The sequence below is a fragment of the Buteo buteo genome, chromosome 8, assembly GCF_964188355.1.
Source record: "Buteo buteo chromosome 8, bButBut1.hap1.1, whole genome shotgun sequence".
In the NCBI taxonomy this organism is placed as follows: domain Eukaryota; kingdom Metazoa; phylum Chordata; class Aves; order Accipitriformes; family Accipitridae; genus Buteo; species Buteo buteo.
In genome coordinates, this window is record NC_134178.1 from 8,896,887 (window position 1) to 8,918,592 (window position 21,706).

General features: G+C 48.8%; 1 protein-coding gene across 6 annotated transcripts in view; it reads right to left on the minus strand.

Annotated features, from left to right (window-relative positions):
* Nucleotides 1-217: 217 nt before the first annotated feature.
* BCOR (BCL6 corepressor) overlaps nt 218-21,706 on the minus strand; it is a 58,420-nt gene continuing 36,931 nt past the window's right edge. For all 6 annotated transcript variants that reach the window (XM_075033566.1, XM_075033565.1, XM_075033564.1 and 3 more), the window contains 7 exons: nt 17,429-17,757; nt 16,829-17,098; nt 11,071-11,237; nt 4,118-4,263; nt 2,844-2,921; nt 2,484-2,634; nt 218-1,337 (listed from right to left, as the gene is read on the minus strand). In XM_075033566.1, the coding sequence (XP_074889667.1) occupies nt 1,043-1,337; nt 2,484-2,634; nt 2,844-2,921; nt 4,118-4,263; nt 11,071-11,237; nt 16,829-17,098; nt 17,429-17,757 (1,436 nt within the window). In that variant the 3' untranslated portion in view covers nt 218-1,042. The remainder of the gene's footprint in view (nt 1,338-2,483; nt 2,635-2,843; nt 2,922-4,117; nt 4,264-11,070; nt 11,238-16,828; nt 17,099-17,428; nt 17,758-21,706) is intronic.

Here is a 21,706-nt window from a genome sequence, read left to right on the forward strand (position 1 = left end):
TGTCCTACAAAAGGCGCCCGCCCGATGTTTTCTTGTAACTTTGAATTTAGAAAGCCAATGCAGATTCTACCTCAGACTTCATCAGCTGCTCGCCGGCACCTGTGCCAGCTCTGCTCCGCTTCAGGAACCGCACGCGGAGCCTCCTTTCATAAACGCTAATGAGTCGGAGCTCATTTCGCAACCAGGCACGGAATTAATGGGAGTCACTTTAGCCCCTTCATTTCTCAACAGTTTTATTGCCTTTAAGAAAATTTTTGTAAAATATAAATACAAAGGCAGGAGATTTACTTACAAAGTTAAAACACAGATCTCAAACATAAACACACAATTCAGAAAATTTAGTTTATGTACAGTTTCAAGCAACTTCAACATATGTTAGTTTTTCAATATTTTACAAGGTACAGAAAAAATAGTTCAAAGTCTTCTTTAAATAAAGAGCATAAAATGTTTAAACATATATAAACAATCCGGTTTGATGTGTGAAAACTAAATTTCACAGCTTTTAAATTAGGATATAAAAGTTCTTACAATTAGTTGATGCGTATGGATATGGTTTAATTTATATTACAAACTATTGAATTATATTCAATAGTGCTTACCTGGCCAAAGCAGGTAATTCTGTAAACAAAAAAACAAAAATAATATCACCAAGTGCCTTACCGAATTCTATCTCCCAAACAAGCCACACGACTTTGATCACATCACCTAGAAAAAGTATGTTCTGTGTAATCAGTGCTTTGTATGAAACAAAGTCAATGTGTGGGTGTGTTCTTTAAAAAAAAAATGTGTTCCGAGTAATAACAAACTTATCCCAAAGCCTGTGTGCATTTAAAGAAACATTATATAACAATTTTGTAAAAACTGATTGAAGTTAAAAAAAAATTCTTCCAAAATCCATCCAACTGGAATTCAGATCTCTTATATAAAGGAAAGATATTTTCATATTTAATAGTGTCCTTTCTTTACAGAAACAATTGCATTTGAACACATATACATAAAGAAGTAACTGTATAGAGCACTGTACATTAAACGGCCTGATGGTTCACCAGAGGATGTCGAAGGGAGGATCCTCGTGTGGATGCAACCAGTGAAACGAGGAGCCGAGCAAAGTCTTGAGTTCACTTGTAAACTCTACCAAGTCCAACAGCTCTTTGCTCTCCGGGTTAAAAGCTTCAAGGTCCGTAGCGCAAGAGAACAACTGGCTGAGGGAAGTCTGTTTGTAAAACTCTGCCTCCGTGATGGTGACAACCTCCAGATTGGGGAAGTTGCAGCGGAAGATGCGAGATGACATTTTTAGCCTCTTCACCACGTCGGAGAGCAAAAGCCAGTTTCGTGGTCTGTGGAAGCGAAGAAGAAAGAGGCTCCAATAACCGACATTAAGTCAACGGGCTTCTTGCCTCTCCACTCTATCGCTGTGCGACAAACCCTCCCTAGCCGTACCCGCGCAAACAACCCCCCCGAAATCAAGGCCATACCCCGGGGGTCAAACATAGCAGATGTGCAGGTGCGTACGTATTTACTCATAGTACCGCTGCCCGCAGCTTTGGGGAAGGAGGGGGACCAGGCATGGAGGGGCACTGGAGCCTATGGCCGCTCACACGGTTCAAGGTTCGCCTGGCTGAGCCCAACTCCCATTCAGCAAGTTAGGAAATGGCCTAGAGTTATAGTCAGAAATTTCAGCACCTCTGACTTCCAGAGATGCCAATACTAAATACAAGTCAACAGGGTTTTTTTTCTCAGATTAAGAATACGATTTTTTAATTCAATCTTTGTACTTGTCCACTTCAGAGAACTTAAGTTATATCCATCACCTAAATAATAAAAAACATGCTAAAACCCACACTCCCGCATGATTAATATTTAAAACTATTTTTCCCATGGCTGTCATCAAAACTGGTGCAAATGACGAACAGTAGCTCTTTATGAAGCTAATTTATATCTTGAACATAAGAGATGATAGAATTTTCCAGGTCTTTCTTTATTATTAACTATCATAGTACCTTCTGCAAGGTGTTTATTTGTTTGATATGAGTCAGGGCTTTAAACCAGTTTTGCTGCAAAGTCTAGAACAGTAGTAACGGTGTCATTTCATCATTCACAAAAGCCCGCCCACTCAGCAAAAGCAGACAAGCCCACTAAATAAAATCAAGAACGCCTTACAAACATGATATCCAAATTTAAGTGCTAGAAGCACTTGTGTTTTGGGATGTTATACCAAGATGCCTGGGATGAGGGCAGGAATCTGCGTTCAAATGTCACTCGTTCAGCTCAGGAGTACAGCACTCAAAACACAGCCCCGACAAGTCAGCCTTTCCCCCTCTCACCTCCTATTAGCTTATTTCTAAAAAGCCTGGCAGTTAACGGTATTGCTCTTTCATTTACGTTAGATAAATGCAAATGTATTTCCCCACAGACACAAACTGCTGCCATCCCAAGCAGATCGTCTCAGCTATTTTTACCCCGAGCTCTGTATTTGTTCTTACCCCTGAGAGAGACACACTTGAATGTTGTAACACGGCAAGGGAGGCTCATCCGAAAATTCGAATTCAAGCACATCGCTAAAGCCATCTTCATCTTCATCACCTGGGCCAGGAGGATTTGCCAAGATGTCAAATCCAGATTCATCTTTTGGATCTAAATAAAATTGAATAAAGGTGCCAAGTCAGCATTGAAGAGACTGTTGCAGGTCTTGCTTTTTCTTCCAATAACGTGATCTGCAAATAAAATCAGTTTGCTTCCTTCCTAGCTTCCTCTACCACAAAAACAAAACAGCCCCCACCCCCACGTGCCGCATGTTTTGAAAGTCTCCACATACAAAGAAATAAAGGGTAACATTTGCTCACCGCACACAGAGCTGCCATAGAAATCCCAGTACAAACCAGGGTCATCAACACTTCGACCTTGCAGGTCAGTTAAATACTCTGGAGAGGAAAAAACAACAACAAAAACATACTGATGAGAATAAAAAGCTGGCAAGTTTAGCAGACCATGTGTCATACAGTCTCACTATGCATCCTCCATACCTTCCACCAAAAAAACCCACACCGTATTCCCGATGCACATGCTACAAACAACAGCATATACACACCATTCTCGCAAGTATTTCTGGAATTTGCTTTTCTCCCGCATCCTCTCTCCCATCAACTCAAGTAATGACCCACCGCATCAAATAATCACCCAAGGTCTAACAGGGACAGACCCCACCTTAAGCTTCAGAAACTGAGAGCGGCATTTTATTTTTGTGAAAGATAGGCATGTACCACACTTTTTAGCCTGCACAGTTATTCTGGACACCAACCAGAGGGTGAAACAGTGGCCCCAAAGAAACTGATACAAAAGGTTTTTCCACACAGATATGTTCAGAAGATTTAACTCTTTTCTACAGAATCATTTGGGAGATCTGCTAGTTGAGTTGATGAAAAGATACCGGGATTCAAGATGTTAAGAAGTCCAAGATACTGGACTTTACTGGAATCCCGATACACCTATGCACTTTCTACACTGCACCATTTAAACAGGTAAGTGGATGAGTACATAAACTCATTGACTATGAACACTGCAAACATTTTCGGAGGTTAAGTTATTAGGGAATGCAAGTGTCTTTACCCAAAACTAACAGGAAAAAAAAACTAAAACCATGTTAGAACATGGATGTGTTTAAAGACAAGAGCCTTTAATACAGTTTTAGAGCATTTCAGATATAAAACGAGGCAGAACTTCCAAAAAGCCAAGTACTAGAAGGACAAAAAGCAAGACCATGGGAAAACATGATTATGTTTAACAGCTATTCGATTTGGCAAGTTTCTTATTTTCATTTCAAGCAGAAAACTGAAGGCACCGCAACAGCCCACTGACCTCCCACCTACCTATCAAATCTGATAGTGGCATAATCTCTACGACTTATTAAGAGTTTCAATTAGAAGGAGTCCCCACGCATGGCTATGCTTCCCACCTGCAGCCGCTGGGTTTTTGCAGGCAGAGAGGGAGCTCCTGCAGCCTACCCTAAGGCTCCTTGGCGTGGAGCCATCCCTGCCAGTCAGCAGGGACTTTGGGGGGCCAGGGAACGTCCCCCCATTTGCCACGACCGGCAAAAGCCCCACACAACGTGGCCACAGACCTGTGAGGAAGGTCTCCATGAGCTCGCTGTGGGTCATTTTCACAATGGTCCTCCCAGAGTAGGTCGCAAGCGTTGGATCAGCACCGTAAGACAGTAACAGGCGGACAATTTCCAAGTGATCGTTTTCAACCGCGTCGTGGATTGGTCTAGGGAGAAATAAAAAAGATCACGGTGTTACATTTTGACTCAATCGTATTCAACAAATGTGTTTGAAAAGAAACTTCTGACTTCAGATCAAAGTTATTTATAGCAAATAACACTATTAATACAGCTGCCAATCATCTCATTGTCAGTTTTACTTGCACATCATCCCCTCCCCTCTTGTCTTTTCACAGTCAGACTGCTCGGGGCAGATATTTCTGTTACGTCTATTCATTGCTGTACATATTTCGAGGGCCAGTAAAATAATTACACCGCCGTAACAGAAAGCAGGAGTTTGCATGAAGCCTCACAAACATCATTTTGCTGCAAGTCACTCTACCGTTCCAAATCTCTGCCAATTTAACAGCGTGTTGTGGAGTAAGGGCTCATTCAGCCTGCCTCTGGGCAAGCACGGAAATCAGTTACCCAAAGCTCCTAAATTATGTACACAGAAATAAGTTATGAAAATTTGCTGGGAATTAAACTTCTGCACCATATCCTCTTTAAGTAGTACTTGCGAATATATTTGCAGCACAATTCAACCCTTCTACTCGGAGAATAGAAAACCATGTTATTTTAAGTTTAGTCCACCCAGAAGTTAACGCATTTTACGCAGCATGAGCAATCTATACAACCTCAGACATAGATTTTGTGAGCCTACAGAAGGATTATTCATTAATACACATGCCTGCAATTCCAGGTCTAGAATTCCTTATCGCTAATTATAAATCGCATTAACTTTTGCCTTTAAAATTGATTATACGTAACGGGGAGTTGTCTGGAAGTAGAACATATTACCCCTCAGACTAAAGAAGATGTGTTAAAATCCCATCTTTTCCTCAGACGGCGATGAGCAGATGAACTGCCAGTGATCGTTGCAGTTGCAACTCAACTCTACACACCTCCTCCTTTAGGCTGTCAACACCGCTGCCCCCCAACAACGCCTTCGAGCTCTCAAACAGATGTATTAAAAGGCAAGAGAAGGAAGGACTTTAACTAGGATCACGTACGGCCTTCCTGGAAAGCTTTCAGAATGACGTTACGAGGAGAAGTCACCTGGAAGCAGAGACAAGCAATCCCCTCAACTCCGTCTACCCATCTCCCAAGCGACGCTCGGCTAACAACCACGGCTGAAACTCCCTCTGCCAGGAGGCCACGTCCCACCACTCCTTCTGGCACACGCGGCAACGTCCCCTCTATGTCCCCACCGCTTTGGGACGGGCTGGCACCCACGTGAGCTCAGGGCAGAGGAGAGGCAGATCAAACCAGCCAGGAGAGGAAGGCACGCCACCGTTTCCCCATCCATCACGCAGCGCGGCTGGTGAGAGCAGGACGCTGACCCATCTCAAAAAGAAGTATGTTCCCGCTGTGTTTACTCCGAGTACTTTCCAGTAGGCTGTGATTTAGGGCGATTAACATCCGCCACACGTGAAGCACTCTGGCTCGCCCCCGTCTTGCTGGAAAGCTGTACGCAGGTTTGGTTTTGGCGTATGTGTGCTATACTGACAGGAGGAGGTGCACTTGGGAGAGTTTGCGGCTCGTTCCCTACGGAGAGAGGGCTCACCCGGCGCTGCCTGCCTCCTGCACACCCCAAGCCACCAACACAGCCAACAAGCAGGTGATCCCCGAGCTGCTGAGCACCGTCCTCGACCCACCTCGTGCCACCCCTCAGACCCTTGGCACCAGAGAGAGCAAGACGCGCACACCTCCAAATCACTTGCAAAGGGTCAGGATATCCCTTCTCCATTTCTCAGGGAAGTCTCTAACATAACACTGAAACCATCTGATGCCCTTGGGTCCCCCGCAAGCCTCAGCCTCCCACCTCCACCTCCAACGCAGTTCTGCACAGCACCGCGTGCCTACGCAGCACCCAGCGCATCCAGGATGTGGCCAGCGGGAAACATCCCAGGCGATACAACACAGGAGGGAACAAATAATAGGGGTGCTGACACGGAGGCTGAAGAAGTATCGGGTGTTTCTGGCTGTCAGCGTGCATCTGAGGTCTGAGCTGTCGGGTCACGACACTCTGAGCATCTACAGCGGGAAAGGTCAGCCTTGCTGCAAACCCTCCTGTCCCCCACCGGGCATGAAGCATCCTTGGCTGAAAGTCTGGCAACAGGCACCGGGAGCAGATGAGAGTTACGGCTGCCGCCAAATGCTGGGGATGCTTTTTCTCCTCCACTGCCTCATTTTACTGGAGTCTTTAATTTGAACTGTTTTCCATTTTATTTTAAAATTAGGATTTTCTGATTTTGGAGGGGGGGGGGCGTGGAGAGTGTTGTGGGTTTATTGGTTTGTGGGTTTTCTTGTTTGTTTTTTTTTTTTTAAACTGACTTACCTAAGTGGCTTTTGAAGCAGTAATGAATTCAAGATGATCCCTTAACTTATTAAAAACAGCATCTAAATCACCGCCCAGTGTTTCAATCAATTTAACAACACACAGACGAGTTTATTAAAGGGCGCCTGGGTATTCCCCAGGAAGGAAAAATAGCGGCGCATGGGCTGTAACCCCGGGATGGGACCCCTCTCCTTTTCTACGGGTCACCCACCCCGGCGCAGTGGTGCAGAGAGGGGCAGAGGCAGCGGAGCAGGCAGGGGAGCAGGCAGGGGAGCAGGCAGACCCATCTCTGATGCCTGCCAGAGCACACAGAGGCCGCCCAGAGCCCGAGAGGGGATTTTATAGAGGCAAGGGGAAGGAAAGGCGCAGTAAAGCCGTGTGGAAGAACAATAAATAGAAGGAAGCGAAGGAAGGAAAAAAAAACAGTGGTGGGGAGGGGGGAAAAAAGGAGATTCCCCATAGATAAGGCAGGGGGAAAAAGGCAGTAACGGAGCACTGACAGACTCTTTTACTGGCTAGCACAGCTTCTTGGCAAGCTCGCGAGCGGGACCATGCAAAGGCACAGCTACTCGTTTGCTTCTCCCACCAGGGCCAGCAGAAGAGGGAGTATTTTTCAGTCTTGGCAGAGTTTAGCCATCCTCTTTGTAGGATGTAAAAGTGACTACTGGAGTCGGCAACTTTTTCAGATGTGAAAATAAGATTCTTGGGAGTCCTCTCCTGGGCTGCTTTGCCCACATCATCTTTTCCGCCCTGAACATCATGGAAATAAAACACTCTCTATCCCTAATGGTACAGTTAATGGTAGTATAGCTTGTTTCTAAAACAAACTCTTCGAAATGCCCCAGAAGGATCTGGGGACATTCGAGAGCTGCAATATCCTACAGAAGACACACATCTCAACCCTCTCTTGTGTACTGTCGAATTCTTCCTACTATTTTTACTGCTACTAGAGTTACAAAAACATTTCACTGGGGGTTTATCATTCCACCACCAAAATTATAAACTATTTAGACCAGTCAGGGTTTGCTCTCAGCCTTTCAGGCACCTCAGAACTTTCCTTGCTGCAATGAGAGGTCTCATAACTCACAAAGCAATACCGTATCTTGGCATTTTATTTATACTTCCATCTACTCTATTATGCAATGCTGCCCCACGGAAGAGGCAAAGCACAAGTTGCAGGAGGGCAGCTACGCTGGCTGCCTCTTCTTTAACGCAATTAGCTGCTGGAGGGTATCGCTCTGCCAAGACCAGCTGAAAGGACACAGGAAGAGAGCCATCTTGGCATGGTCCTCCCAGGGAAAAAATAAAAAAAGGCTGAGCTCATCAGCTGCCAGCGAGAAGCATAAAGCAAAACTGGCTGCGGAGAGCGAATCTAGCGAGCGAACTCTGAAGCAACGGAGAGGTCTCGCTAACAGGCGGGAGATGCCTGTATTTTTGGCATGCGGCTTTGTTTTTAAAGCGATGCCGGTTCAGCTAGGTCGTGCTGCGGAGGTAAGAAAAGGAACAAGGAGATAAGGCCAAATACACCGGCAACTATCCTTGCTCATGTCAGGCACCGGTCGTGGAATGCCCCTTGTTCAGCTACTGCACTTACTGGGGTCCTGTCAGGGAAGGAAAGCGCTCACCTCTTAAGCACGGTCTATTATTATTTATAGGTAAGACGATTAAGAGCCCTTAGTGACTGTGGCACCTCTGAGACAGGTCTTAAAAGATCTCGCCCCTTTCTACAATAATCTTTGATTAGCCACTAATTCGGCAGCGGAGTGCTTGTGTATTCAGGGTCTGCAGGCGCTGCATTTGGAGAGCCACGATCAGCATAGAGTTTAAGGGGAAAAACACAGAAGACCACCGTAGTTAGCAGCCAGATGTGCTGTGAATAGGGCAGACAGAGGGACATCGTGTGCTGCAGGCAGCAGCAGGCCACTACAGTCCGGCGGCACTTCGTTTGTTTTTGGCTTCACCGAGATTTCTGATAGCATCAGGAACCAGCGGCTGAAAGCCCACCTTATCTACCGAACTCACGACAGACTGGCTGTGTAGGTACATAAAAGGCAACACCAAAGCAAGAGGCTCAGGTTTTTGCTTCGCTTTGAGAATTAAACGCACACATGCAAAACCACCCCATTGACCGGAGCGCCTGCAGCACTTCGGATAGGACTGACAAGACAGATGCACGGACTTTGCAGAACTCTCCTACATCCTTCAGGTTCATACGGACATTTTGTTCAGACTGAAGCCGTATCGACTTTTCAGAATATCCTCCAAAAAGCTGACCACCGAGGCAGCAAGCAGCAAGTAACGCAGACCGAAGCTTCAGGCAGCTGGGATCCAAGCGACACGCCAGGCTGCCACACGAACAAACGCAGCGTACGCGGTTACACCACAGCTCGTGCGGTTACATCACTCCTCCATGCAGATTTACGTTAACTGGCTGAACAGAACTAAACACATCCACTGTTACTGCCTGGAGACTTGGGAGCTTCCTGCATGACCCAAAATATCTTTGGCTAGTGGGCTTGTGAGGTGGTGGAGGGGGCAATAAGGCAAATTCGGTGTAGTTAAAAAAGCAGAGGAGGGGAGAAGTCTTTGATGGTGGGTTTGTTTGGAGGTTTTGGGGTTTAATATTTTAGTATCTTTCCAAGCAACACAGTTGAGGAAGACTGACGCTTCTTTCCTCGTAAAGTTAAAGGAGAAAAACTCACTGAGGCTTCAAGAGAGAAATGGGATTTGTCCTATGAATACCTGGCCCTACTAAAAGGCGGTGGATAACACTGATCAGAAGTTCCTTGCAGAAGCTTCTGCTCTCTGCCCTGCCCAACTCAGGGCAGCTAGACCATGTTTCATCTGTATATTAGATGCGTTTTGGATTCACACTGTCTGTTCGACAGCTTTTCAAACAAAACATAAGTCTGTCATCAGGAAAGAAAGGGAACCGCAAGCTGAGTTCTGACATTACCGTCTATGATCAGATTATTATTATGTTCATTTCTAAAATGTTCACTCCCCAAAACAACTTTTCAGGGTACACAAGCCCAGTTTTTTTCTTGAAAATCAGCTCCATCTGTGAACCAAAATCAAAGGTGGACTCTGAAGTGGTGGGTGATTAAGACTGGTCAGAAACTTGCTGGGGTTGATTTTCTGTATAGGTTATTCCAGCAAGCGAGACAAAAATAATTTAGGATTCTTTTTATGGCAATTCGCCACTGTTGCATAGGTCACGTACTAAAGCTGGAGACAGCAGAAAATGCGGGGCTGTTTGTCAGCCTGGAGAGCTCAGACTTCTTACAAAGAAGTGGGAGATGGAGAAGGAATCCGACAATCCAGCCAGCGTTTCAATGTTTCTCCAGAAACGTTTCCTTTGGGCCCTGATGGGCCAATAACGACTCACCATCATTAACTTCTAATGGACCATCCTAACCAGACCTCTCGGGACTTTTGTCTTCCTGACTCCTCCCTTCCCAAGTTAATAAATAAAGGGCTTAAAAACAAAAGAAGCAGACTCTTAGTTATGCTAATTTTACCTCCCTGGCTATTTGGAAGGTGATAGTGAATTCGATAAACCATTTAAGATAAGAAGCTGCAGGAGCTTCAAAGAATACAAAGCAACCTGTCGCCAAAATGCATAGACTGGAGAGTGCTCTGCATACGCTGAGAAGTTACCCCAAGGTCAGCCCAGCAGAGGTGGTCAAAGAGGTACTTTAGGAGATGCACAAGAAACTTAAAAAAGGTGCGGAGTAGCATTGCTATCTCCATAAAGCAAAAAAGAAAAGCTCACTATCTATTCTGCGAGCACAGGAACTAAGCATCCCTACTATTCTGTGAAGGAAACTCAAAAAGGCTAATTCGGGATTAAAAAAAAATCCAAAATATCAAATGAGCAGATAGTTTTAACAGTTCAGCAAAACAACATTGTGATATAGCCTATATAGGACTCACAGACCCAATCACGGCAAAAGCCTGAAGTGCTCTTAAAAGTAACCCTGCAAACAAGGCAAAGCCCACTCCTGGCACAACTCAAAGGACCCGGAGCGCACACGAACAAGGCTGCAGCTCAAGTATCACTCCTTCCTGCCCTGCAGCTGGCAATTTCACAAACTCTTTAAAAAAAAAAAAAAAAAACAAACAACAAAGCCCAACTTATTAAAATTCCCAGAAGGAGGAAAAAAAAAAAATTTACACTGAACTCGAGTCACACCAAAAGCGTGCCCCCACCAATTTATTAACCGGAGAGCGGAGGAGGTCACCGAGTCCTGCACGTTCCTGCCTGAGGACCAGCAAAATACGGAGGACACCGCGCAGCGGGACCTCGGCAGCAGCGTTGCCGGCTTTGGGGGGTTCATGCCGGATGAGGAGGGGGAACAAGGGGAAGGTAAAGGAGAGGCATAAAGACGGAGGGAAGGGGTGCTTCCTCCCACCACCGTGGCCAAAGAAACCACCGCCCAGTCGGTGGTGGGGACCAGCCGGTGCCGCTAACCTGGTTCCATCCTGCGCGCTGCAGTTGACGTCAGCGCCGTACTCGAGGAGATGCCGCACGATGCTCAGCCAGCCCCTGGCACAGGCCTCGTGCAGGGCGCAGTAACCCGCGTTGTCACGATGATTCACATCACACACTTTGTTTTCCAGACAATACAGAACCACTTCCTGGAAAAGAGGAGGAAAAACAGATACATCGAGTTATTTCTTGCTGCGGAGATGCACAGATTTCTCTTCCCGAAGGAGAAGCAGGGGGGGGAAAGGGCTAAACACAAAACCTCTACGACATGTCTAAGTTACCCTCTTCGAGACGGGTCACTCAAAAGGAAAAGAAAAGGGAGAGCCGCTGCAACTTGGGTTTATTCAGGAGAGACAGCAGAGACCACGACTTCCCACTAGCAGACTGGCTTGGGCAAAGCAGCACCGAGAGCTCTGCGCCCCGCGGGGACCTTCCCGCAGCCCCCAACGTCAGGAACGGTCGCAGAGGGGGAACGTGCAAGTTTCGCAGACAAAACTCACAGCTTTCCACTTCTCAAAACTTCCACGCATAAAGCTAGCAGGAAGGTTTTTACTCTTACATCTGCGTTTTTTAGCAGAAAATTCTGCAAGCGCAACAGCAGCACAGCCGACGTCAGTTTGATTTTAAAAAGAAAAAGCGCATGACCCGAAACAAAACACATTTAAGACACACAAAGGACGGTTTGCTATCTGCAAACAAAAAAAAAAGCCCGGCTCTATCAAGATCGGGGAAATCCCATTTTCACCCACCCTGGTTTTCTGCACGCAGAACTAAAGCCAGGCGCCAGGTTCCAATAACGAGCCCAGCGCCGTGGGAAGCCATGTGAATTTAACACAATTCATCTTGCAGTCAAATATACCACGGTCGAGAGCCTAGGCCAGACTCGGCTCTACGTTGTTGTGAGGCCTTGAAACAATGACTGCTCCATCACTCAACCAAAAATTTAGGATGGTGCGAGTCTTCCTCAATTTGTGTCAGATGCAAAAGAAAAAAAACCCCACACATTTCTAAGTGATGCTGTATGTATAAAATAGCCCCCATATTCCCAGATTAGTGGCAAGCCATTAATTTTGCATTTGCTCCTCTCGAAGGCTGAGTGACATCGTTCGCAAAGCCAGACACGGCGCGGAGGGGGCACGTGTTTGCTTTGCCAAAACAAGAAAATAAAAACAACCGCCAGGTGCGATGCATTTATTCTTCCCGTTTCAAAATCTACCAGAAAGCCTGCAATAATCTGTGTTCTGGGTATACCTGACCCGAGAGCTGGTATCCAGGATACAGCATGAAGCTGCTCTTTTAGCAGGCCCTCACTAACCAGGCTAAAGCGGGGAGCTAACGAGCCGCCCGTCCCAGGCACCAGAGCATCCCCATCATCTGCCGCCGGGACGGAGCGGTCCACCACCTACGCCTGATGCAACCACCGGTTTAACCTGGGATCCCCCCCACAGTCCCACCTCTCGCCGAACAGGGGCTCTTAATGTTCCTGCTCATCAGCCCAAACGCCAAAAACCGGTCCAGAACGGATGCTCTTTACCCTGCACTCGCTCAAGCCCGTAAGAAAGGGCTGTGCAAAATTATACCATGGAGGTATGAATTTTCCTTCAAAACCAGACCACCCAGCCAGGCAAATTAGCAGATGGATATAGGTAGGAGAAGCAGCTGCCGTATTCGGCTCCACTTTTAGCATGCAGTTACCATTTAAAATAGATTCTGCAACTCAAAATAAAAGACCTTTCATCTATTTTTGTAAAAAGGAAAGGCTCGTCCTAGGGCGGAATACCTACTACTGGACGAAAAGGCTAATTTTGTCGGGCAATTCTGTGTTAAGAGGCTATAAGAAGAATGTCATTAACCACAAAATGTAACCATAAAGACCATAAAACTCTACATTGTTAATTAATTAAATGCCTCATTAACTTTTTTTAACATGATTTATTCAATTTACAAAAAAATTAGCCATCACTGCCGAATACAGGAACATGTGGTGCCACAAACACACTTTTGGTTTCATAAGCATCTCTCACAAACGTCAGAGAAAGGCTGTGAAAGTGCCACGGGGCAATTTAATGTCTGTTCAGGCGCTCTATTTAAACCAGCAATCTGAAAATCACTCGCAGTTAATCCAAAGAGTCAAGCTAGCATGTCACCGGCAAGATCCGTGCCGCTGCCGCTCCTGCTGCCTGCAGTTTCGTTAGCCAAATCGCAAACAGCAACGTTAAAAGGTGCATGCAAATAGGCACGCTCCATCCTCGCCTTCAGAAAGGTGCCCTTCGCTCTAGTCTCTCCCACCTTCTTCTCCTCTCCAGCAGCTCCTGCCCCTTTTCCAAGGGAAGGGGTCAGCATCCCCCCGTGCATCCCCCCGTGCCCACGCTGCCACCGAGAAGCACTATTCCCCTCCATCCAACCTCAAAACGGGGCCCGTGGGCGAGGTGTTATCAGCTGTAATGCTTCCCCGCAGCACCGTGCCAAACCCCAGAAGTGATGCTCGTCCCCCGTGGGGTGTGGGACCCCCAGGGGAGCTGTGCCAGGGACCCTCGTGTGAGGCAGCCCCAGGGCAAACCCTCTCCCCTTGGCTGGATGAGCCCCGTCTGCATGAGTGTTTAAACCCCCTGGAAACAAAAACCATCTTTCCCCCACCCCTATCACACACCACACTTTCCTCTAATTTCACTGTCTTCCCAGGCAGGATTTAATCCCAAATTCACCAGAGAACTTTCCAACTCCAGACACACACCAAAAAGCAACAAGCAGCACAAAGACAACCCGTGTTTCCTCTCCCATCAAATTCATTACGCAAGCCTTTTGTAATTTTTTTCCCAAAAAGACTTTACGCTCCCTATAATTCCCCCTTCACAAAAAGTAAATTACAGTTTTAAGACTACTATTATCTCAAGTCATTTGTTTCAAATGGGGAAAACAGCATGGATTCGAGAGCATCCATACACTGGGATGGGTTGCTAACATCCTGATGAAGCGAGGCCGGGTGCAGAAGCCTCGCGAAGAAAAGGCAAAGCTTCCCACCAGCTTCGGCAGGGTTTGGCTTAGGATTTTGCTCTGGATTTCCAGAGCCAGAGACCATTTGCCACACTGTCTTTAAGTAGCCTTGCTGGCTGCTGCCCTGCAATTTATCTGACCAGACGTAAGCCGCGTTTGCCCTTCAACGTTTCACTCCCATGTCAGCTTTCACACCCAAAATCATAACCGCGTGCGCGTCCCCCTCCCCGCAACCATCTGGGGCACATCCATACTGTGTAATCGAGAGCGGAGCACAGGCACCCCAGCTAGCAGCATTCGGGTTCCCTGTGGGTCCAGGAGCGATATATACAGCTCACCAGCATCTCTGCGTGCCAAAGGTGCCAGCGCTGCCTCTGGGTTTGGGGTGGCATCTCCCCACGGCCGCAGGGCATCCCTGCTGCAAAGGCAGGCAGGCTGCCAAGGGCAGGCAGGAGCTCGCTGGGTCTCGGGGCAGAGCTGTTGGTGCTGTTCTACCCCCGTACAGCATCCCCGACGGTGCCCTGCGGTACCAGCCACTTCCAGCTCCAAGTCCCGCGCCGGCACTCGGCGTCCCTTTTTTGCAAGCCACGGCCCCGGCGGCGCAGGCTCGATTCGCCTCCGCTGCCGTCGGGCTGGCGAGGGGCCACGGGGGCTGCCGGCTGCCACCGCAGCAGCTCCGAGAAGCCTCCACGTGCCCCGCGAGCTTCCAGAGCTTCCACTTCAGCATCAACCCCCGGCCGCCGCGCGGCGGCCACCAAAAGCTGCTGCCCTGCTAATGGGGACGGCGGAAAACAGACGTGTGCAGCTGCCACAGGTCACAGACCAGCAAATTACCTTGACCCATCGAGATTTGATTTTTTTTTTTTTTTTTTTTTTTTTTTTTGGTAGTAAATAGAGGGATTTTTAACTTCTTGACCACTCTAATTTTTCTGGAGACAGAGGAAATTCAGCTCTCTACTAACTGCAGCAGTCTGGTCGCTAGCAAGAAAAACACCACAGCGACAGAGCTTCCACGGCTGACCAAACTCAGCTCACCACAGCCCAAACGAAGCCCCAACACGCCGGCACAGCCACCCACCGCTCCGAGCCTTGACAGACACAGACGATGCTGGATCCTGCGCTCCGCCAACAACGGGACCCTGCGCTGTCAACGCCGGCCAAACAACCGAGTCAAATGATCGGAATATTTAAGCCTGTTAAAAACGTGGTGTTCACTTGAACTTTTGGGGTGAATTCAAGTCAGGAAATCAAATCCCCGAGGATGGGAAGGCATGGTGAGCACACAAGGTTGCCCCAGGACCCTCACCTTGGTGAGCCTGAGCATCCCCACTTTCTGCGACCACCCCACTAAGGACCAATGCTGCAGAGAGCTCCCACTATCAGCAAAGCAAACGGAGAGTCCTCGGTCCCTGCTTGAGCAAGACCTCAGCCCATCAGGAAGTTTCGGAGCCGCTCTCATCGAGCTGCGCTCCGCGGAGCGCACCGGGCACAGAAAGCAAAGTGCCCAAGCGTTCTCACCCAGACACCGCACAGGAAGAGAATACACAGGGATAGCTTGGAGCACATGCTACAACCCATTTTGATACTGGTTCCATCGGAAATTTTAAGTCCGTAGGAAATTAAATCATTTAAATTGCGAGGATTACCATAGCAACGTTGTAACAACCACTTCTCCTCCTCCTAGCTAGAGCTGAAGTGCCCTGGGTTAGAAGAAGCCTTTGTCTAGGGTAAACAAAACCTTTCCAACAAACCCTGCCTTCCAGAGCTGTAGAAGGCCTCTCTCCGCACAAAGCTCTCCAGCTATACAAAAGGCATTTCGAGGTCTCAGCAAACCCCTGAAGCTGGGCAGGCTCCACCTGGGCCGGGGCTGATGCCACCTTCCAGCGCGGGGCTCGAGCCCACCTCCGAGGTCCAAGCGGTTTTCTCGCCGCCGAAGCCGCGCCGAAGGCAGCGATCGCTCTCCGCAACGGAACACCTCTTCGCGAGACCCGAGGCTGAGCGACGACGGCGCTCGTGCCTACGTGCCCGTATTTCCCCAATAAAAGCGCGCTTCAAAACAGCAGAGCTAGGGGGATTCATCGGTTTCTGATTTTTGTAACAGCGGGGGGGCTGTTTCATTAGACAACATTGTTCCAGCTACGCCGAGCAGCTCCAGACTCCGAGCATAAAGCATGCAAAGTGCTCCTACGATGCATCTGATCGTGCAAGAGGACACTCCAAGCGCTACATCCTGTGTCACATACCAGATACTCCTTGGAGAAAAGAACAAAACAAAAAAAAACCACCCTTCTCCTAAACTACCCACTCTCCACAAATAACAAAAGCAAAAATCGTACAGCTCATTAAAGATCACCATAAAGACTACTTTAAAAAAAAAAAGGCATTCTTTCTGTTTGCAGATGGTTTATATTTAAACGGAAGCGAGGGTTACCAATAAAACTTTACCCTTTGCTCGTTCCCGCAGGATGCCGCTCACCCTGCGTCCTCGCCAGCCGACCCAGCAGCGGTGGGCACTCGTCCCCGCAGCGACCTGCCCCCAGACCCCACGCACCGAGGAAGGGAACGCGAGCAGGGGAAGGGGGAGGGCTGCAAATTTCAATGACCAAACTCAAAGCTGCTGCTTCACAAAATTTCCATCTACGAAACTGGAAAGAGGGTTTTAACTTCCGAAATAATAAAAAAAAAAATAAAAATAAAAATAAATAAAGAAAAAAAAAGCATCACGGGGCACTGAGGGACCCCTTACCTCGTAGCCCAGGCGCGCCGCCCGCTGCAGCAGCGTTTCCCCCGCGTTCTTATTGACAATAAGCCTCCGCGCTTCGGGCGGCATGGGCCGGCTCGGGGTGGTCTCCGGAGGGGGGCTCGCGATCGGCAGCTGCGAGGGCTGTGAGACGGGTAGTAATGAGGGAGTCTGCTGCAGGCGATCGTACAGCTTCTGCTCGTACGACTTGGCTGGCGAGGAGTCGCAGTCTGAAGTGGGTTCTGGTCGCTTCCTGACTTTCCTCGTTACCGTGACCTGTCAAAACCATTGTTGTGGGGCTTTTTAGTCCTCGTTCTCACAATACAGCGATGGAATTATATTTTGCCAGCGAAGAATGACACTTTTCTACTCCTGTTTAGTTTTTTAAGAAAGACCCGCTACAGCTTTTAAATGCGAGGTGCCTCGCCCCCCGCAATAGCGCCTTTAACTCAGGTTAAGAAAAGCAAATACAGAACGTGCAAAGCATCCACAGACGAACGTGAATGCAATCCCCGCTACCCTGCATGCGTGACAGCGCATTAGTTTTAAGCAGGCTGGCTCTGCCTTCTGAGAGGCTGGTGGACAATTAAGTCTAAATAAAGATACCTTATCTTCAGCATTTTCGATATCTGTGGTGTCATCCCCTGTCAGAGATGACCTCCTTCTCCTCTCCTGCAGTGCCAAGTGTTTTGTTTTACACTGACGTTTCCCTGATGGCTTCTCACACTCGCTGTATTTCTGCAGCAGAGATGCATGTTGGAAATCCTCCTCTTCGTCTGTGTACAGCCCATCTGTCTTCCGGCTTTCTTTAATTTTCTGCTGTTTGGCAGCCAACCTCGAGGCTGGAGTACAGCTTGGCTGAGCCTGCCTTTTGCTGTTTGCATTGGTGGATGAAAGGCTCTTCATGTGCGGAGACACTGGGAATACGGGCAAGCCTAAATGGGAAGGAAAAGGCATTACACGTTGCATGGTGTGTTAAAAGGAAAACACATTGCTAGCACTTAACACGAGCTCCTCGACTGCTTAAGAGATCTACCAATTACATTTCCAAACCATTAATATTTTAAGCGTTCCACGTTCAAATTGTAAATAGCATCTTGCCAGTTAACGTTACGCTCGCAGTTATAACGCCCTGATAAAAATCGCTAAACGAAACGCCCCGCGCCGGCTGCCGGGGCACGGCGAAGGCCGTACGGTGCCGTGCCGTGCCGTGCCGTGCCGTGCCGTGCCGGCTCGGCGCTGCCGCAGCCCAGCCGCCGCTGCGCTGCCTCGCTGCGGGGGGGGGGGATTGGAAAAAATCTCGCCTCCTTACCTGGAACTGCTTTATCTGAAGGGGAACCAACTCCTCCGGCAGCCTGGGCCCGGCCGGGCTTGTCCGCCTGCGGCTCGGTGTGGTCGCAGGGCAGAGAGAGGGATGGCGGGGAGGAGGGAAAAGCCAAGAGAGGAGGGGGCATGGATGGGGTCCTAACGGGACAGCATGAGGGGAACGCCGAGGTTAGCCCCAGGATGGCAATAAGATGGGCAACATCCCCTGGGCAGCATTTTTACTTAAAAGACGGACCAAGAGAAGAAAGGCGACTCAAGGAGCCGTCCCTACAGAAGCGCTGTGCAAAGTCTCTTATCCAAAAGCGCAGGGAAAGCCATCAGCTGTGTTCTCCCGAGGACTCCGTCCAGAAGCGAGTCTTTCTGCCAGACCAGAAAGCCCTGGGACATTGGGGAACTAAGGCCAGTGCTCTGCCGCCCGTGGCAGGATACCGGCAGGGCCGGGTTTTCTCCGGGGATTAGCTCTAACAAGCTGGATACCACAATCTGGGCCACATGCAAAACGCATGGTTACTTTTTTTTTTTTTTCCCAGAGCACAAGCAGGTTTACAACAAAACAAGGACAGGAAAGTTGACTTTTTATAGTCTGAATTTCCCTTGGGAAGAGAATTGAGGTGACCTCAGAACCAACTCCTCTGCAGAAAAATTAAAGGTTGCTGGAAAGGAAGGGACACTTCAGCCAAACAATACCACACCGCTGAGGGAAGGTGCGGAAAAAACCCTGAGCACTTCAAAGAGGCTCCTTTGCTCCAAGAAGTCTCTGAAGTGATGCTACTTTCAGAACAGAAGAGATGGCAGGAGCAAATAAGGCAGCTGCTCAGAGAAGAGAGGCCTTTATTTAAAGAGACCCGATCCAGAGCCAGTCGGGAAAAAAGAAAATAAAATCTAGAATCCTCTTGGTGGGCAGCTTCACACTTTTGTCTTCCTTTAAATAGATCCGTGAAAGCAACTTGCAGAAGGCTTTCTAGATTAAAGATGAAAACAGAAATCCCTCAGTTCTTTCGAGCCACTTTCTAGAAAAAGATGCATACCGCAGCTTGCCAAGCAGATGTCAGGGAATTTACGGGACACACGATGTGCAGATTGTTCAGCAAAAATCCAGTAAGTTTTTTAGGCTCTGCAATCCTGAAGGAAGGCGCCTAGTTGTAGGCTGAGCCTACGGATGCAAGGCTGTCCTTCCAGCTCTGCAGACAGCACGAAGTAAGGAGTGTTTAATTCTCCTGTTCCCAACTAACCTAATTGGAGTAGCACGTGAAAAGCCCAATTCCAATACAGAAGTATCACCATTATCTGCTTAATCACTTACTAAAAAAATTGTGAAGATGGAAAGCAGCAGTGATGAGGTCTGGTGAGTGCAAAGTAAGAAACTGCTGCATGTAGAAAAACCAGAATAGAAAGAAAAAAACCTCACAGGTCTGGAGAAGGACAGAAATACCAAAAGGATGGAGGAAAAAAAAACACAGGAAGAGAAGCCTATCTCAAAGAACTGCAGGCTTTCCCATGCAGGCATGCTGAGGCATTAAAAGCAGAAGTTCAATGACCACAAAAAATGTACACTCCAGCCTGCAAGCTCCACGTAAACTCTGCGCTCCACTTCGACCCTCCACAGCGGTGACAGCAGGCACCGGGCTAAACGCTGAGAGATGGAGAGTAGCAACGCTATGCCCAGGAGCTTCGGGATCAATAACGTTGCAAGAGGCCAGCGCTACCCAGAAAAAGCCAAGCGTCAGCTTGCGAAATGCAAGACACGCGGGCAGAAAAAAAAAAGGCGAGCGATTAATCCTGGAATCCCACCCCATCTTTCTGACCGCTGCACGCGTGAAGGGAGAAATAAAGCAAGAGTGAGCAGGAACATCCCCAAATATCCATGAAGAAAAACAAACAAACAACAGCAACAAAAAAAACTAAACCAAAAGCCCCAAAAAACCCCAGGCCTCCGACTGATGTGGGTTGTGGCAAGTCTGACTCAGAGCAGGACCTGCCTCCCTTCCCGCAGGAGCGGGCTGCGGAGAGGTCCACGCGGAAAAGCAGCTGCTGCCGCGGCACCTGAACGCTCGCTTCGTTCATCTCCCACCCCGGCAGCTGCCTTCCCTGCCTGCCAAACCAGCGGCCGCCGCGCTGCCTGCAACCCCAGGCTGCTCCTCGGGGCCGGCAGCGGCTTTCCCTCCTGCTTCTTTCTCCTCAGGGATTTTCTCTCCTCGCCGCCCGGGTTTTCTCTCCTCGCGGCTGCGGCTCCCGGGGGGACTGTCGGAAAAGCTGGGTATCGCACCGCCGGCAGCGCCGGGAGGTTATTGCTCAGCTGGGACCCCGGCAGAGAGCGTGGCTCCCGCCTCGGCCGCGGGTCCGGGCGAGCGGTACGATGCCCTGAGGTTACGGGCATCCCCACGGTCACGGACCTGCTGCGCCCCGGAGAGCCAGCACCGGCAACGTCACCGCACGAGCAGGATGAGGCAGGGCCACGAAATTATTTCGGGCGAGCCACATCCTGGCTCTGACGGTTCTGACCCGCAAGTCAGGCTGCAAGGAGGTGACAGGCAGAATAGTCACCGGGGGAACATTTCCAGCGGCCACCCGGCCAGCAGGCACTGACCGGGGGACAGAGGGGTGACAGCCCGGCGGTGGCTTGCAACGCAACGCGTGACTCTCCCACGCTAAAATCCCGGGTTGAACACGACTGGAGCAACGAGGCCAGAAGTCGGCACCCTCCGTCTTCCCGGAGATTTGCAGGCACAGGCGGCAAATCATCCTGCTGTTGGACTAAGGCTTCACGGGCGCAGGGGCAGACCTCGATGCCCCCTTACAGCCCCCTTCTTGGGATACAACCAGCTTCCCAGCAGCGGAGGCTGCCACGTTCGCAGGCAGTGCTTGGGCACCAGGAACAGCTGTTCCCAGCCCCAGAGGAAAAAAAAAGCTGCAAGCGACACCGTATATTCTCATATTCACAGTAGCTGCTTGTTTAAGAAAAGTTTGAGGACTAGTCCCGGGCAAGAAAGACAAGCTGGAAGTCTCCACCCCATGCAACTGTCACGCAGAGGATGCTCTGCCGCACAATGGGGAAAAATGTCCTTGTCCTAGTGAACTAAGAAGAAGGAGATTTAAAGGTTTACACTTCAATGGGGCTGGAGGAGCGTCAGCGAAGTGATCTGAACAATCTCCAGTGCCTCTGCACAATGAATGGCGAGGCATAATCTAGTCAGGTTTATGGTTTTATAGTAGCTTCCAAAACCAAGAGGTTTTTCATAGCCATGGGGCGACTGAATCTGAATGCCTTTGGGAACGGTGCATAAATCGGGAGCCACCTCTTTTTCTTTCCCAAGGTCATGCGTTAGAGAAGCCTGTCGCTGCCACGGGAGGCATTGCAGGGGAAAGCTAGAGCATCCTTATACAATGCGGCTTCTTGTTAGTGACCCTCGTTTAATCTCTACAAGGTATCTCTTTCTGAAAGTACAAAGGGGAGCAGGTGATGGGCAGGGATGTTTGAGACGATACCATGCTCGCCAAGGCAGCACATAAAGCAAGGGAGTAGGAGTCAAAGCTCCTTTTAAAAATTAAGTTTTGATC